This window comes from Haliotis cracherodii, unplaced genomic scaffold (genome assembly GCF_022045235.1).
Source record: "Haliotis cracherodii isolate W230 unplaced genomic scaffold, xgHalCrac1.p SCAF_1, whole genome shotgun sequence".
Lineage (NCBI taxonomy): Eukaryota > Metazoa > Mollusca > Gastropoda > Lepetellida > Haliotidae > Haliotis > Haliotis cracherodii.
In genome coordinates this window covers 76,591,984-76,612,004 of record NW_027266264.1, presented here as the reverse complement: position 1 = coordinate 76,612,004, position 20,021 = coordinate 76,591,984, and the positions used below count along the sequence as shown (strand labels likewise).

The 20,021-nt window shown below is 37.4% G+C and overlaps 1 protein-coding gene across 2 annotated transcripts in view; it reads left to right on the top strand.

Moving 5' to 3' along the window:
- Positions 1-20,021, top strand: part of LOC139476196 (furin-like protease kpc-1) — a 222,526-nt gene that overhangs the window by 152,466 nt on the left and 50,039 nt on the right. For both annotated transcript variants that reach the window (XM_071259401.1, XM_071259392.1), the window contains exons 5-6: positions 17,827-17,903; positions 18,412-18,500. In XM_071259401.1, the coding sequence (XP_071115502.1) occupies positions 17,827-17,903; positions 18,412-18,500 (166 nt within the window). The remainder of the gene's footprint in view (positions 1-17,826; positions 17,904-18,411; positions 18,501-20,021) is intronic.

Sequence of the window (20,021 nt, the reverse complement as noted above, 5' to 3'; positions counted from 1 at the left end):
TCATGATACAACAGAGAGAAACCTCACTCACTCACTCACTCACTCACTCACTCACTCTAGACATCCCTGCCTCCTGACCCCATTCTTTTGAGGGCACCTTATATGGTACTAACGATTCCTTGACAAAGATGTGAATTAGTTTTATAGATATATTGTATATGTATTGATGTCATTGAATCAAAATTTTACTGGACTTTTCATCAAAATGTCAGCCATGATGAACCTATCATAGTTCACTGGTTAAACTTCACTTTCAATCATTTCCTCTAATACAGACACAAACTGTGGAGGAAGTTTAGTAACTGGACAAATTTGGCTTCTGTGTTCTATCATGTTAAGGGTTTTGACTGTGAGGATGCAGGTAATTTCCATTGGTAGAAGTTCCTCTCACCCCAATTACCATTCCAATATCAACTGGGCCCATTGACCACCGGGCCTCTAAATGGGAAGCCAACTCATTAAGTTGTCAGAAAATGTCAGAAACTGACATGTCATCAGCCAAGGTACTCATTTGAGCTACAAGCCTCTATTAGTTGCTGGCTCCTCATAGCATGAAATTCACAGTGTCACCGACAGCTTCATTCACTGCTACAAGTAGGGCATTTGATAGATCAGTGGTTCAAGTGTTAGGTGCATACACCACTACACTAGTATGAGTACATGTATATACCAGTACACCAATACTAGTACACCAATACTAGTACACACCAAGTGCCTGCATTTAAGAAATAAAAGACTTGTGGTCGTTGTTTATCATAAATCAAACACTGCAGGGAAAATAAACCATGAGGGGCTGCTGTGTTTTATTTTACGAAACACATCATTTATTTCTTTTTGAAATATCAATATTATGTACAGCCTCTTTAGGATGTTGATAAAATGTTCAAGCTTTCAAAATATTTACCCGTATTTAAATAATGATAACTCCCTGAATGGAATCCAACCTTGACAATGTCAAATCCGTATTATGAACAGGGGGGCGGGTAAATTTGGTCTTTCTTGGTATTATTCTTGTGTATCGTTGATCATGAAGATCATTCATTCTTGTTTATTGTTGATCATGAAGATCATTCAATCTAGAGTTTAGTTGATAGCGAAGTTCATTGAATCTAGCATATTCCACATATTCTTATAATTTACGTGTAAATTATCTGCACCTTTTCTCCCAATACTGATTGTCATATCTCTCCCACTTTTGGATGCAATTGTTCGACCATTGCGTTCATCTACTTTGCCCAGCTACATCTACGGGGAACAACTCACTAGACACTAATGTGCCAATACTAGGACTCTACCCTCTTATCTACACAGTATTAATCAAAATACCTAATTTTTATCACCATGTTTGTTCTTCAAAAAACATAATACTTCAGAACGCTTTTACAGAATGTACATATTTGGTGAATAACAATTAGGATGCGTTTACCAGCTCAGTCTGTTCTTAGGAAATCACAATTTTCCCATCACCAATATTCAAAGAGACAATCAAATCTAAATTCAACTCCCTCTTCAAGGAATCTCTTCAAGGCACAGGAAACAAACTTGGGACATACAGGATAGTTAAAAATGAAACATAATTAGAACCCTATCTCAGTCACTCTAAAGTAGGAAAATATCGAGTGCACTTTTCTAAACTAAGATTAAGTAGCCATAAATTAAATATTGAACTTGGAAGACATACAAAGCCACCAACCCCACTACCTCAGAGGCTATGCTCCACATGTTCAACCATTGATGAAGAAAAACACAACTTACTTCACTGTATTAAACACACTCAAGAAAGAAATATACTCTTTGGAAAATTACCCAGTCAAAATGTAAATGTAAATGTCCACAGTCATGAAGACAAATTATTTCACTACATCCTGTCAAATAATGAAGCAGTCAATATCAACTGCATTTGTTTCCATATCTATCATTTCAAACAAAAAAGTCCACTTCATAATCAACCGTTGACATTTTATGTATAATAATATCATCAAATATGTAATATTGATTGTTTTCTTTTTGTATGTGTCTACAGGAATGTAAATTATGTATGTCTGTATTTATGTATACAATGTCTTGTCTTTTAAAATTGCATCTGTCCCGTAATGGAACGTTTCTGCAATAAATATTATATTACATTACCAGTACACACCAATATATACCAATGCAGCAACATTTGAGTCCTTCAAGTGTTCGAATAACCAAAACCAAATATAGTAAATTGATAGTCTTTAGTGTAACAAGTGGACAAATGAGAATTACAGACTGCCACAAATATCAAGTCCATACCATAATTACTCGCAGTTATGATCATCCTCTATGGAGATGCCCGGGATGTGACCTCTAATTGTCCCCCATAGCGTACCCAGGGCCTGTGGATGATGGATGATGGTACAGTGAATTGGTCACTTCCGTACCTGTTCATGGTTTCCTTTGACAGAGACACAAGTGTGAAAGTGTATTAACATTTATGCACACTGGATTGAAAATCTGAAACTTTGCAGACAATGTAGAAGATTATTCTGATATTAAACATGTTTTAATTATGAACACTTCAACATTCTGAAAACATGGTTTAATCTTGACAATCTTGATAAACAACAACCAAATTTATGTATATTATTTCACGTTATTGTCACATGCTATTGGTATTTTCAAAATATAGCTTTCGGATTCATTTTCTTTTCCAGTTTAGCCTTGTTCTGACGTTAATCCCCCAGGACAGAAATTGCTTTTGCCTGTTTTCGTTCACTGTTTCATTAATATTCCATAAATGCCAGCTATGCTTCAGCATTCATTAACATGTAAAAAATGAAAGTGTCACACATTTTCTGTAAAACTATGCATCGAATGTTCCTGTTTATGAATATTAATGACTGAATATATGGAACTGTTGTTCCACAATAATAGTGTAGTTATTTCTGTTACTGAAATACCCATGCTGAATGTGAAACATTGTTCCAGTGTTACACAACACTGACAGTAGTTAATGTATGCTTGTTTATGTGTTGTGTTTTTTGTATTGCTGTTCATAAAGATAATATTTCAATCTAGAGTGTTGTTGATCATGAAGATAATTCATTCTTGTGTATTGTTGATAATGAAGATCATTCATTCTTGTGTATTGTTGATCATGAAGATCATTCATTATGTGTATTGTTGATCATGAAGATCATTCATTCTTGTGTATTGCTGATCATGAAGATCATTCATTCATGTGTATTGTTGATCATGAAGATCATTTATTCTTGTGTATCGTTGATCATGAAGATCATTCATTCTTGTGTATTGTTGATCATGAAGATCATTCAATCTAGAGTTTAGTTGATAGCGAAGTTCATTGAATCTAGCATATTGTTGATCAGGAAGATTATTCAATCTAGCGTATTGAATATCAGAAGATCTTATTATTACCCCTGTCACTGGATCAGTGTGCACCCAATTTTCATTCTCAGCTCCCTGGGGAGTATGCAACCCCTCAGCCTGTAAGGTGCTAGAAGGTTAACAGTCACATTACCATCTCCTCCTACTGGGTACCCATTCACTGCTGGGGGGGCATGGGTTGCCCAGTCGTCTAAGGAGTTGCGTCCCTTGGGCATGCCACAAACCTATGGTTGTGGGTTCGAATCCGGTTTGCCCCGATTATGTTTCTAGGTTTGTCAGCACCATACCCGTGGGTTTCACCGAAGTGGTAAACGTCCGAGACCTGCATCACTTCGGGCTTTCCTCCCGCATTAAGCTGACACGCCGTGATATAACTGGAATACTGTTAAAAGTGGCCTTAAATCCATGTACACACACACACATTCACTGCTGGCTGACCAGAGGCATATTTATTATGGATTGATAGATTCATCATCGATGCAAAAGTGTTTTCTAAAGAAAGAATTTTAATTTATCTTCTTTATCATATAACCGTTTCCTGATATGTAAATATACAGTTTATTTTCCATGTGTCAAGCGAATCCATGGGCACACTCTGTCTTGCAATGATAGTGTCGCCCAGATGTCTGGGTAATGTCAGTAGGCTGTGCTATGCTGTACACTTTGGATATGATAGGTGGGTATATTGCCCCACCAGAAACATGGTGATAGGTGGAAGAGATGGTTAATCAGGACCATGTTTGCGTCATGGTTTGCTTCAACAGCCCAAGATAACTACGTGAACGAACATTCTCACCCAACCAAGCTGAAAAAATACCAACACCACGTGAAACGAGACTTTCCTGTAACCTTTTTGAGACGATAATATCTATCAATATGTGATATGTTATATCCATATTTTCTAGGGGATTCAACCAGTGCACCTTCTTTCGTCATGTGACCTCTGAGATGTTTGTAATAATTAAAAATAAAATGGTTGGTGTATTGTCAGAACCCAGGGAAATAATGTACCAAACATTTCTTTACCCATTTCTATTTAATGTGGTGTTTAGATATCACAACTGACTGAAACAGTCATAAAATATTTGCCTAAAAAAATATAATCAAAACATGAAAAGTCTCCAATGCTTCTTGAGAGTTGGAATGTTGGTGGCTTGTTCCTGTGACATAGACTTTATACAAGTCCAGAATTATAAGAAATCCTTTACATAATTAATAATGTCATGATGACATAGAAACCTGTAGATATAGTATATGAATGAAAAGGAGAGCTGTATCAAGATGTATCATCCAATACATCATTAAACATATTTAGAAACCATGGCATCGAGGTCAAAAGTGAAGTATAAAGGACTTTATTCCTGGAATATTTTGAAGTTGAGAATATCTAACAATATGTGATAGCAGACTTTGTTCCAGTAAACTCTTGGGATGTAGAATATCTAACAATATGTGAAAGACTTCTGTAACCTCTTGGAGTTGAATTTCATAGGAACATTTATGAACTCCTACTGTGACTATCAAATATAACTTTACTTACTTCCATTCATTCCTATTGTGATAGCTTATCTCTCAGGATAGGATTATGACTTCTTTTGTTTTAGGAAAGCAAATACATGTATGACTGAGCAAGTCTTTCACTGCTGCTGTTGATAGTGTTGGGTGAAAGTGCACCTCCTTTAAGAACTTAATAAACTACCATGTGCAAGAAAATGTTATGAACAAAATGATCGCATTACAAAAAGCGTAGCAGAGATATTAAGTCTGTTTTTGTTTTTTAAACATTCAAATGACAGATTTGTGATAAAAGTCCACAATGGCACGTATGGATATAAGCCCTATCTCTGGCTCCGGAATTCCACTCAAATATTGGTAAGGGTGAAACTAAAGTAGGATACTGTTCTGGGGAAGATGCCACTACTGTGGTCAGGCTAATATGTCTATGAGATGAATATAAGTAGCCTTCTTGCCTTATCTCAGTAATTTTCTTGTCTTTGGAGAAGAATATGAGGATGTGTATGAAATTAAGCTACAAAGTTAATCTAATGCTTACAAATAACTATACTATGAGGAATTATTTCAGATAATAACATGTTGATATCATATGCCTGTACTATTAGTGGAGTCAGGTTTGGCCACAGAACCAGGAGACAAATACCACGAGTGTCTCATTTTATTTGACTCTTGAGAAAATTGATGCTTTAATAGGAAGCTTGTCTGTTGGTGTTGTGTCGTGCTGCCCAGTCTCATCAAGGATTGCAATATTTGAGGTATTTATTAGATTGCCAACATTGATATTTAAAATTGTCTGGTATGAAAATCTGTGGTTATTTCACATTCTGTATGTCGACTACATACAAATCCTCTGTCTGACTAAGCGGATATGACTAATGGGGACTTCAATCTCTATGATGGTCACTTCTTTCTGTATGTATCATCTTCAAAATTAAAGTACCTCCTGTTTTTAATTTTGTTTGTTTTGATGGAATTTCACCATTGCTGATTCATTGTTGTTATACCATTATACTTGTAAGTGCGGAGTTTGTATGACATATGATTGGATGACATTGAAGGTCAAGGTCACTTGCCCTAATACAAGCTTGAAAAAAGAATGTGCTTAAAATAGTTGGAGTATAGGAATTTCAAGAAACATGCTACATGATCTCTTGGGGGTCTTCTTGATGTACTTAAATTGTTATATAAGTTCAAGGTGATTGAAAGGAGTGCAGCAGATTCTAGAAACAGGCACAATAAAACGTACAACAAGTGAAACATTCAGCAGGTTGCCGGATATGTCTGACAATTGTGACATTTAAAATCCAAAAGGAACATGATTTCTTGTGAAATGTTTCTGGTCATCACAGTGAGCAAACCAAATCGCTCATTAGGCCTGTAGCAGATAGGTTAATTTGAGTATTGGGCACCTGCTGCCCACCCAGTTAGTCTGATCCTCCTGCTTCCTGGTAGAGTAGGAATGGATCCTGTGGTTACACGGAACTCTTTGACAAGCTCTTGAAACACCAGCTCTCATTACCCTGCAAGCCAGGGGGTTGGTTTATGAGGTCTGTATGAAGCTGATCACCATGAGACAAGGAAGGAAGGTCATTACACACTTCATCGTTGCCATGATGTCCATAGAACATGACAGAACACCAGCTCAGGTGATTTGCTGTCCTCATTTGCACCCTCATTGTCCAATACTTGTTCACGAAACTAGCTGCCAACTGACTTTAGGTGCCGTTTGACTTCTGTCAGTCCCATCTGTGAGAGGCCAGCCATGGCAAGACATTCTGTGACTGCCCTTGACATTCTGCTGATGGTAGCTTTTCTGGTTGGCATGTCAGTTGGAGTTGGTCTTTGTCTGCAAGTGTGGCACTTCTGGTAGATTGACTTGAGCTGTAATGAGACTTCCCTCAGACGTAAGCATGTATTGGTGTGATACATCAAGTTGTTTTAAACTTTCTCCAGTACCAGTAGATCTGAAATATTTATAAAAAATGAAATGGTTTCCACAATTCACCTCTTTAAGTTTATTATTTCAACTTAAAAAACAAAGGGGAACGGATGGCCCTGCAATTCACTATGCAGAGTTGCATCCCTTGAGCATGACAGAAACCTGTTATTGTTTAAGTCCCGGTTCTCTCTGATTAATACAGGGTTTGTCAAACCATGTGTTTGGGTTTTACCAAATTGGTAAACTTCTAAGACCTGCATCACTTTGGTGGGATTTTCTCCTACTTCAAAGTGACACACAATGATATTTGTGAAATGCTGTTCAAAGCGATTAAGCCCAACTCACTTGCTACCCAAAATACAAAGGCTACCAGCATTATCCTCAGTCAGTGCAAGTCTTTCTTGGGGATGTAGATTATGTAACATGTCTCCATATAGTAAAGAGGGATCATTGTCTGCCACCTGTTTGAAATTGTCCACAGTTAACAATCTAAGAACAGTGGCGTCTGCTACTAACAGTCTGCTCCAGGCTGCCGTCTGCTGGTGGTAGCATAAACACCACCTAGCTATGAGGGTGACAGAGTGCACAGTTTTACAACCTTCTCCCTCAGACACACTTGCTCTCTGTAAATGATACCCAGGTCCTCTTGTGGATAGTTTTTGTGTGGGGATTATCAGCATGTTCTTCATTTGTAGTCACCATGTCAGAGAGGCTTGAGGTGGTGGCTGGCTTCTGGTGCCTGGCATTTGACAAGATAATTGCTGTTGTTGATGAAATATACCACAAAGGATGCAACATTAGCCAGGTTTTCCTCTTAGCACTTGGCCTTTTTGAAAATTGACAGTGTTTACGGTGGAATTTAATTAAAATACATGCCTTCTTCTGGAAAAAACAAACTTTCAGTAGTTTCAGGTGAAGACCATCGTTTCCTTTATGGCATGTCATGTGTTAAAACATTTGCTTGCCTGGAAAGGATAAAATTGATTTTAGGATCACATAGTGTTTGGTTTCTTCAGTGCTGAATAAATGAAATTTGCTTTAAGAGAAAGATGTGAATTGCTTTAGAATTTGATGAGGCAAAGGAATTACTTGGATTTTTGCAATATCAATAAAGCTTAGAAGATACACAGAAATTTAGTATCATTAGAATTACCTTGAGAATATCAGTTTCAATGATGCATCATCAAAAGAGAGCACCAATTTGTGTGCCGAAATTCCCAAATGTGCAAAAAAGTTAAAGAGTCCATTCTGGGAAGTTTAAAATTCAAATTTGTGAAATATATGCATCAAGGCTTCGAAGTTATTTAACAGATTACCTGAAAAGGAACTACTCTTCTCATTACTGTGTGTGTATGTGCTCTACATAACACTGATCTTTATGTTCAGTGTACCTTTTGATTTTTAGTCAGAGAAATGTGTGTTTGTCATAACAGTAATCTTACTGTTTTTTAACTTACAAGAAATTGAGATGAGAAACATTCTTTTGCCTGGAATGCATACTCTACACTTTAGAAAAAGAAATGATAAAATGACTACCTAAGTTCTAGAAAATGTTTGAGTCCTGATCAGCTTTCATAAAATAATTAAGCCCAAATTATTGACAATATGTTTTGAAAATATCGGAATACAAATAACAAACTACAAGAGAACTGTTTAAAAGGTTATGTAATTAATTATATCAATGAGCTCCTTTATATTCGTGGTATGTATTTATGCCATTGCATCAATTGTACAGAGTGTCTTGTCTGGGTATTTTGTACCTCTACTTTTGTTGACTCAGAGGAGCTGGCAGATTGGGAACATGGCACCTTTCAGTGCTCTCAGGTTTAGTGCCTTGGGATGGTAAGATGAGATTTTGGCAGTAACGTTCCATTTCAGAAAAGTTGCAATATCACAAAAAACAACAATAGTACAATAAAATATTGATATGCCAATATGAAAAGACATGAACTTACAAGTATTGAATTCCATGGAAGTTTTTATCAGTTATTGGATGATTGGTGTTTTTTTTGAATGGGTACTTATATATGTATTTGTATTTAACAAGTGGCAACATATTGTTGATAAGAACTGACTTAATATATATGAAAAATATCAGTATAATTCAGATATAGATTGGGAATCTAGTCTTCTCTTGGTTGTACCATTCAGAGCACTATGTATCTCATTATCTAACAGTTGTGACATAATAGTGTTTAATTGCTGCCCCTAGGCATAGAATCACACCCAATGGTCAAATTCCCATGGATCGCTGGGGATAGGCTATAACACTATCCACAGGGCATATTTAGCCTTGGAGCAATGTTGTCAGCTAGACACCAGCTACCACTCCCCTCCCCTCCCATGGACAGGAATCTGAACTCTCTGTACTAGCCCTGTCTCCCCATAATTGCTTTTCCAAGGTCAAAGGGATTTATCGGGATGTACATGGACAGCTTCATTGATGTGTAAGGGTCAGGGAGGGTAAGGAGGGTCAAGCCCCATGATAGGGATAGTATGAGGTGCTGGCTTGGCAAAGGTTGGAAGGGGGATATGTCACAGACCAATATCTCGGCACTAACCAGTGTCTTGGCAAGGTGACAGAATGGAAATGGCTTTGTGATGTGTGTGAAGTGGTCACATGAATTATTCCTCTTGTGGCCAACTTATTAATGCCTGCTGTTCCAGTTATTACCAGGAAATCCACTCTCGCCAAGCTACACATGATGTTGTGCCCCGTGTGAGGAAGTCATGTTATGTTGCAGCTGTTACACAATGGAATGTTGATTCAATCAAATTGCGTTTTATATTTGCAAGGCCACATTAAATTAACAAGTTGATTTTCAAATGAAAGTCTAAAAATTAATTTGTTTTGGCCTAACTACTTACACTTCAGCATCCATGGATACCATTCACACCATGATTTGAATTTAAGCAGAAATACTCCTGGAATCAATCCCAGGCCATACCTGGAGTGATACCAGACATGTATATGAATGAATTATCTTCATTTCCTCCATTAGTTTCGGAGAGCATATCCTGACCCCTGATGTAAAACTAAATAGACTTGCTTTACATGATCTAGATAAAATACATATGCTCCATACATATGCAGAACTAAGCATCCATGAGCCACCAAATTTGTGGGTTACACAAAAACATCGAACTAGTGACAAGTTTGTGTCCATCAGACTAAATATGTGTATAATGTGTCATAGTGCCTGTTCAATGCTACCGAGGGGCGGTCGGGTGGCCTAGTTGTTAAAGCGTTCGCACGTCGCGCCAAAGACCTGGGTTCGATTCCCGACATGGGTACAGTGTGTGAAGCCCATTTCTGGTGTCCTCCGCCCGTGATATTACTGGAATATTGCTAATAGCGGCGTAAAGCCATACTCACTCACTCACTCACTCACTCACTCACTCACTCACTCACTCACTCACTCACTCAGTGCTACCGTATGCATGTGTTTTGACTGAGAAATAAATGATACTTTGCATGAAAAATAAGTTTTCTTATGACATTATTAGTGTGCATTTCAGGGCATAAAAGCCAACTTGACCATGTCTTTCAACAAAATATATTAAGGCACACACTCACATTGGTCCATGTCACTCACTGAGATAGTCACAGCACCTGACAAGCCAGCAGTAAGAGCCTGTAGCAATCCAATTTTTTTAAACATTCCCAGTTTCGTTTATCAACTTTGTTTAGTTTCAGTAAATATGAATGTTATAAATGTATGCACAAGATTAAGCGTACATTGTTAATGGGTAAATGCTTAATGGCTTATCAAAACTGATAGTATGTGTTGGGGCATAGAAGCATGAAATTAAATTTAGCTGTCACAAGATAAAAATGGTATTGCTCAGATGTTTTTGGCAATCATTGTGTAAGCAATAAAGGGTTGCTGATACAATCAACAATGTATGGAGCTATATCAGATACCACACACAAGTGTATAGAATATATGAGTGGGCGGAATAACTGATGAAATATTGCCAGAAGTATGATCAAATTAAGTCTGAATAACTTCTTTTCACAATGAGTGAGTTATAATGTAGCATCACATTTGAAATATTCTCTTTATGAAGAATAATGAATTCAGTTGGAAGAAAAATGATCAGAATGACATATTTTGATGGCTGAACGCTGGCATAAACTGTCTATCAAGTGCAGTTGTTCTGTCAGTCTTGTGACATGTTGGTTGCTGATGTAAGAAAACCTTTGCTGACGTAGGACATCACAGGAAGTAGATTTCAGATCTAATAATTATAATTTGTTACATACATGTACAACCAGATATTGAGAGGATGTTTGTGTCAGAAGAAAGATTTGTCATGTGAATGAAGAGTTAGTGTTGATACATGCAAGTTTAATCCTAGCGCAGTTAAAACAGGAACTTTGATCGGTGGTTTAAAAACCTTGACTCTAGGATATAACACATCTTGATGTGACTTTAATGGCTCCAACTAAAGTGATGTTAACTGTGGAAGATATGTTTCCAGGGTGATGCCGCACTGATAGCTCTATCTACAGCAACCCACTTTACAAAACAATCACAGTCATAGTAGGTAGTCATTTGAGGATGCATGTAAGCTTTAGCAGGAACACATGGACATTAAACAATTATAAACAAGCAAGCACGTTTTCCTATCTGATTCAAACAGATAGCCAGATTGACCATATTTCCTTACAATCACAGTTTACACAGTTTCATGTTGAGTTAACACATCTAATGGTCACAAGAGTGAAGGGTTTTATCTGCCCCACTGCTTGTGTATGTCAGGAGACATCTAATGTCCCCAGCTTATCTCCCCCTGCATGACCTGCAGCACTGTAGGTGGCGCTACCCATCTGCAGCTTATCTACAGATGCCACAAGAACTCATCCTCTTCATGCCTGTCTGTCTCTTGCCTCAAGGAAGAACAGATTATGGACTTGCCACTTTAAACAATCTCTAAATCCATTGTAATTGGACTGTTTAACCTAGCTGTGCTATCAAATAATGCTAGAAGCAGTTGCTTGATAATACCAGAGAGAGGTGAAAAAGTCACTGTGGTTGGGAAATTATGAAAATATGGTTTCAGGTTTGGGATATATTCTGTATTGTTGCAGAAATAAACCATTTTAATCTATGAGGAATAAGTGAGAGCGAATGTGGTTTTACTCTACTTGTAGCAATATTCTTGTAATATCACAGCGGGGGGACACCAGAAATTGGCTTCACACCTGGTACCGCTGGGGAATTGTACCTGGTCCTTTGGCGTGACGAGCAAATGCTTTAAGCACAAGTGTATCCCACCACCCCTTTACAACAGGAAGTATAGGAATGTCTGTGTTCCTGTGCATGAGATGAGAACTACTCAAACAGTGATGGGATTATGTCAGTGTGGGTGTCCTCACAGACTTGACTCTAGTACACTGCTACATCAAATATAAATATACTCTGGCACATATTTAAGAAACAATAAATGTTGTAAGTCTTGTATTTCTGAAATGAAGTAGACTATTGTAATAAGGTACGTTGTGGACTGAATGACCCACATAAGCATCATCAGACAATGTCATGGTGCTGTAGTGAAGATATAGATGAACCTGCATGTCCTCGGGATAATGGAAGGAGGAACTGCAGTGTTCTAGTGTGAAGAGTAGATATGCATGAAACATGACTGGGGATACAATATCAACAAGACAATGTTGATATGCCTGTCAGCTGCATCATATATCAAAGAGGAAGAGAAAACAATTTCATATTTATTGAGTCCTAGAAAGTTTTTGGCCATTTTCTGATCTAGGTAGTATTTACCTCTGTAAATTTGATGTCTCGACAAGATAATATTATCACTTGCTGTTTTCATTTTATATCCAAAATTGGATTTACTGAAATAGGAACATAGACTAAGAACACTGGATTTATGTAAGTTTGCCTTTTAGAGCAGTTCTGTTTTTTATGAAACATCAATACCAGAGAATACCCAGGCTCAATTATCAAAACAAATACCAGATGCTATTGGGCATAAAAGGCAAAATAGCGGTGCAAATTATATGAATGGGTTACTGAAAATTTGGTGACACCAGGTGTTCGAGGAAAAGGTAAGCATGTCCTGCCTGTAGCACCCTCCATTCACTCATTTACATAAAAATAATGTGTTGTTGATAGGAAAAAACACATGAATTAGTTTCAGCGAACATTTTTTGGTTTTACATATCCACCATCTCAAAGTGGATCATGAAGTGGCAATATTTTCTGTTTCAACTAGTAGACAGGCAATTAGTATCAGGTAGGTTGTCCATCTCCCTGTTCCACCTTGTGGCTGCATGGAACTGGAGAATACTCTGACACTGAAGACAAATACAAACTGTCAGATGCAGCCACAACTGATAAGGAGGCTTAATAGGGGTGTGGTTAGACTCCTGACAGCTTGTTGCTTCAATATCAGTGTGAAGAGTTTACCAACTCTCTACTGGTCTGGCCAGATACACCTTCTGTTGTCAATCATGCAGCTGAGACCATTTTCATCCTGAACCTCAGTGCCAGATACCCATTGGGATTCTGGGATAGAATCTGGTCCTTAGCAACGTCTGCTGGTTGTAAGAGATGACTAAATGGATTGGGTGGTCAGGCTTGCTGACTTGCTTTGGTAATTGTGTTATCCTGACCCAATGGTGTGCATCATTGCTCATAATATCAATCACTGGCTTGCTCCAGACTTGATTGTTTACATGCCGTTACAGCTGGAATATTTCTGGGTGTGTTCAACAATGAACAAGAAGTAAAAGCGACAAAATCCTTTCCATGTTCATAAGAAATCTCTACTAAAAGCAGAGTTGATTGTACGATTCCGACTATATCATGAGCATGTGTTTATGAATCACTATCAAATAGTGATGATACCAACACACACCCAGTACCATGTAACTTGTCTGGCCATGTCTGAGATAGGATTGGATACACCAGTTTATGAATCCTATTAATTCTGTGCTGATCCTATTCTCCACTGATCCTGGGACTTTACTACAGATGTGGGTTATAGCCCTGTGGCTAATGCGACAGTATTCCATGTGAATGTTGTTGACTGTCTATACCAGCCATCAATTGCATCACTGCAAGTCATTATTACAAGACTGCTAATCAGCTTATGGTTATTGATCATAGCTGATTGATGAGACTGTATATTAACATAGATCGAAGTTAAACCTCTACATTGACATTAACTAGGTTTTTACTGAGTAACCATCTGGACTAATCCTTGTCAGAAAGCTGCCCATGTCGACTGTTTTACATGTTTATGAGCGGCCAAAGTTTCAAATTATGGCTGAAAAAAGACATGAGGATGTGTTTTGTGAAGAACTACTACACTGTATGATCAAGCTGAAAGTGAAAGTGACCACATTAAATCCAGACATGGGATGGACAGGTGTACAGGCGAAGGTCTGCTCTATCACCTGTTGATGTTGTTTACTCACCTTACCAGAAAGGTTTGCCTGGATACTGTTGATGCCAATGAGGAGTAAAGTCATCATGGAGCACACTTCATCGGTATCCTGAAGCTCTCAGGGCTGTTTGTAAATCAAATCTTGCCATGATTATTATTTTGACTTTAATTACATTATAGAGAGCCAGTGTTTATTGTAGAAATACATTTCAATGAAAATCTTCTAGAAATATTAATATTGATAAAAGATGTGTGAATTAATTGTGAAGGCTATTTGCAAGTTCATTTTGGATTATAATTTACCAGGAGAAAATTAAATGACCTTCAAAGTTATAAACTACTTTCTATGAACGACATTATATTGAGCTACTGCTCCATTAGAACTGATTTTGGTAATAAGGTTTCTCATCTGTGCGGTACAAGAACCATCATGGCTACATGAATGTGAACCATTGCTTTGGCTGTCAGCAGAGTATCTTGAAGCACAATTTGCCCTTTATGATCGACAAGGTTGTAGATTACGATAAAATGTTGACCATGTCAATATTGAATTAACCTTTCCTGAGGATCCAGTATGGCAGATTCTACCCACAGATTGTGGTTAAATAGCTTATTCTGAACATTCATGATAACATTAAGATAGATTAAATGCATCACATGATATATTGTCATTAGGGTGAAATAATAACATTGATATTTATGAATTCAAGATCAAACACATCAATAGCAGCACATAACAAACAACAGTCAATTTGAAGCTGTTCCAGTATATTATTGAGATTATGTATGTTTATCCCATAAAATAACCAGATGTTATCTCTTTAGAAGTGAGCCACAGTTTGGCTAACTGGCCTCGATGTCAAATTATTTATCACAAATGATAATGTAGTGGTCCATCAACAGCATGATGTCAAGGAACAAATATAATTCAATATTTACTTGATTATCTGTTATCTTTTGATTTACTTAATGAGTATTAATCACGTCTAAGTCATCCCTTGGAATATATAACTGTTGCTGGATGGCAGAAATATTTCTTTTTCCACAAATGAACAAATCCTATCAGTATCAAAATAGAAATTTTACTTTAGTTCCAATAAAGAACTATTGCTTAATGGCAGGAATATTGCTTTACTTTACATCAAGGACAATTCCAAAGTAGACCTATTGCTTGATGGCAGGACTACTTTTACTAGTTCACCAAGGACAAATCCCATGTAGACCTATGGCTTGATGGCAAGAATATTGCTTTTCTTTACATCAAGGACAAATCCCATACAGGACCTATTGCCTGATGGTAGGACAATTCATATATAAACAGAATGATACACATACTGCTGGATGCACCAGATCTTTTCAAGATGTTTACAATGAAAGAACTGGAAGAATGACATGCCCCTCTGGTAATAATTGATTAAAGGTTGTTTCTTACAAATTTCCTGACAAATGAAGCTTAATTTAAAACCTATCATGTAGGGTTTTTTCCTCACTATTACAAGTCTTGGCAGAATCAATTTTCAGTGACAACACTTCTTTGATGTAGAAATATACCCAGATACATCTTTGAAGTTTTAGCTGGTATTCAATAGTTGTAGGAAAGGAGTTGATTCACTCTGACAGGTAATTATGTTCAGGGAAACTACCAGGATAGGTTTTTTTCTTGGCACAACAGAGTAAGACGTTGACTTTTTTTTGGAGCAGAAAAGTGTGAAATTCGCTCTTGTAATTGTTTGATGTTGTTTTCAGAAGGAAGATGGTTTTGAGGCATCCCCAGACAAGGCCCAGTATATTGTTTATGTTGAAGAGTGCAGCTTGTTAAGTTCAATTACTCCAACTTGGGAGGTATCCATCTTCTAGGGGTACTTTGATAAGCAGAAAGGAACCATTATAAATCATTTAATTGATGTATCATGTATAGTCTGGGATAGACAGCATATGATTGATGACAGGAAATAATTACTAGATTATTCATCTTTAAAACTTAATTTGAGGTAATTGATCAAATTAATGACAAGAATTGCAATACAAAGTAGCTGGAGTTTGCAAGCAATAATTAAAAAATAATTATGAAATATATTTACATGTTTTTGAATGTGTTTGCACTTACAGTGTGTCATATTCTAATAATGATAATTCAGAGTTTAGAATATTTTTTCATATTTGCACACATATGGCGTTTACTTGTTTTGAAAACATTGTGGGGTATCTGATGTTCTTTGTATCTGAGGCATCCAATCAAACTTACATAATTACATCTCTTGACCATCAAGCACAGGGTTCAAGATAATATTTTCTACTTTGAATTCAGTCTACATGAGATTGAGAAAACTTAATAGGTGGTGTGCAGTTGTATTTGAAAGTTAATACCTGTTTGGATTCATTAGCTAGGTGAGCTACATCAAACGCCTGGTGTCGAAATCTAGTTTACTCTTGTGTAGCGTAAACACACACAGTGTATCAGTTTCAGTGTGCAGAGGAGGAGGGAGTCTAATAGCATTTAATAAGCTGCATGACCCTTCTCCTGAAGGCTTAAAAAGCATAATTTGATTTAAGGGTGGGCCATTTCATAGTGTGAATCAGTTATGTTTATAATGAAGACTGACGAGGAAGGATAAACAATATTGTTATCAAGAGGGTGCCCTGCCAACACTTTGATGTGTAGCGTGGATGGCACTCCAAGTTGCTGTAGCAGGATACAGGGAGAAATTGTAGATGCATGACATGGCCAAAACATTATGTGTTTTGACAATATGTCAAACATATATATTGCATCTTGAGAATGCTAAGGATATGCCCTTTGGGCAGGTATATAATAACACTATTCTATTTCTGTGATGTAGTGTTGATGACCAAAATATTTGTGTTTGATGCTCATGATGATGGTGTTGGTGGTTGGTGTTTTATCCCGCACTCAGCAATATTCCAGCTATATGACAGTGGTCTGTAAATAATCGACTCTGGACCAGACAATCCAGTGATTGATATCATGAGCATTGGTCCACGCAATTGGGAACAATGACAGTGATAGTGTTGGTAACAACAATGACAATGATGGTGTTGGTAACAACAATGACAATGATGGTGTTGGTTACAACAATGACAATGATGGTGTTGGTTACAACAGTGACAATGATGGTGTTGGTGACAATAACAATGATAGTGTTGGTGACAATAACAATGATAGTGTTGGTGACAACAATAACAATAATGGTTTTTGTGATGAAGTGTGATAATGAGAGGATGGCAGAAACAATTGAAAGTTTGATGATGATGATGATGATGATGAGAGGATATGACAGAAACCATTGAAAGTTGTTTTTAGATGCAAACATTTTAGTTTAGTTTCACAACAAATGTTGTTCAATACATGCCAGTCTGTAGAATGACATCCATGTGTTTCCTACTGGAAAACATTTTGATACATTTCAAGTTTTTTTAGCAAATAGAAAAAGAGGTCTCTTTCCTTCAATGATTATGTTGTGCTGAGTTGTTTTAAATGTTAATTTCAATCAGTTGATGTGTAACGATATAAAGTTATGTTTCGATCAATCAATTATAAATTTTTCATTATCTTGTTACTTCAGGATGACCGAGCAAGTTATGATGTCAATGGTCATGACCCTGACCCCCAGCCTCGATATGACTACTCCAATGAAAACAGGTAAAAAGAGCAACATATAGACTGACATATAGTCTGTAAAGTCTTCTATTACACAATACATTTTTCTCTTACGCTGATTTCATATATTCAAGTGGAATACATCAGGCTAGACTTGCTTATTATATAATCTAGATTAGTATTAAATTTCAAAATGCTTACATTCCAGTCTTGATGCACGACTTGGCAAAATACTACTACCCAGGGTCAATGTTAATCATATTTAAGATGACAGTGAATATTTGATAGTCCATAAATGATCATCTTTACTACATTTTGTCAAATTACATTGCGACCTCCTTCCACTGAGTAAAGATGCGATGTGTATTATTCCACATTTAAGTTGTTTTTTAAAATTATGTTGTGTTTTTTTCCGCATACGTTTTGACTGCTTCTTCTGGATTATGATTGAACATGGTTCATGAATTCTTATGTTGTTTTGCACAGGCCTTGAAGATGGAAGTCTTGTGCATTGTGATTTCTCTACAGCTGGTGTATGTGAATGTTTCAGACATGGCACAAGATGTGCTGGAGAGGTGGCAGCACAGGCCGACAACAATGTGTGCAGCGTTGGTGTAGCATTCGAAGCCAATATCGGAGGTAAACAGCCAGCCTTCCACAACCTGTTGTCCACCCGTGACACCAAACAAGTGTTCTGAATTCAAGCTGCACATGTCTGACACTGTGTATACACCTTCCATGTATTCACATTCACTTTGGCCCTGTCACCAACCCACCCATCGTCTGTAACCAGCAGTCTGATCTGCCTCCTGTTCCTTCACTTCCTAACCCTGAACACCTTTTCAGTGGAGCATTCACACTGAGAGTGGAAGGTCGGTGGTTCGATCCCCTTGCTGTGTCATACCAAAAGATGTTAAAAGATGAGACTTGTTACCCTGCCTGGCACTGAGCATTAAGGGGATATACTGGGTAACAAGAACTGGTCACAAAATTGTGTAACAGATTTTATTAAATTTTAAAATTTAGAACACTTGATGATATTCTTTACATAGTATATGACATAGATCTAGTCGCTTCGCAAATCTTTAATAAATATGGTTGAAGACAGATCATGCTGACCTCGGGTTTTTACCGGTAGCTGGAATACTGCTGCCTGTGGCATTAAACACCATTCACTCCAATACTTCACCACCATCTTCCCTCAACACTGCTACGCCTCTTCTTTACTTTTTTTATCCTATTCCTGCAATGCGCATCTCACCCCCCTAGCCACTCGCCCATTTGCACTTGCACCATGTTTACACCCACTCTTCCAAGGAAGGAAAGCTGCACAAGCTTAATAATACCCCATTTGTTATACATGTACTTGCAAAGCTTGCTCAAAATAATGGTAACAATCTGACATACAAATGTATAGAATTAGTGTCACCATCTCATTACCCACACCATGACACCGCCCACCCACAAGGTCTGGAAGTGCTGTAATACCTGTATGGAAGCCTTATCCCCACTCCCATCTGACAGACATTACCTTAGGTGCATTAGTGATCTACATGTGTTGTAGGGAGTAGGTTCATTTGTTGCCAATCAGCAAGGCTGAAATAAAGCTGTTGAAGGTTTTATGAGGCAGTGGGAGTAGTGGGTGGTGTATGTAATATAAGGTCATATTATCCATTGATTTCTACTTTCCTTCCTACGTGATGCAAGCCATTCGTGCTGAGCTGGCTTGATCCATGAAATGCTAGAATGAGTTGAGAGGTATATGGTCTGTTTCCAAAGACAAAATGGCAATTATTGGTTTACAGCAGCAATATGATGGTAGATCAACCCCAGTGACCTTACATTCAGTCTCTATTTCTGATACTTTAAGGGCTATGTACAACAATTGTACCGCAGCATTTTGATGGTAAATCGACACCAGTGACCTTACATTCAGTCTCCATGTCTAATACTTTAAGGCTACATACATTGGAAGCATTCAATACACAAATTGCTGCGAAGGAAAAAAATATAATAAAGTCCCAACGGATTTTGTGGAAGAATATGCCAGGTACACCATCATTGTTAGCCACAGTAGTTTCTGGCTGTGGATATACCTGGGTAGGTGACCAGGGAAGGTCAAATATTAAGGTATGAACATTGCGGTGTGTCTTTGAACTA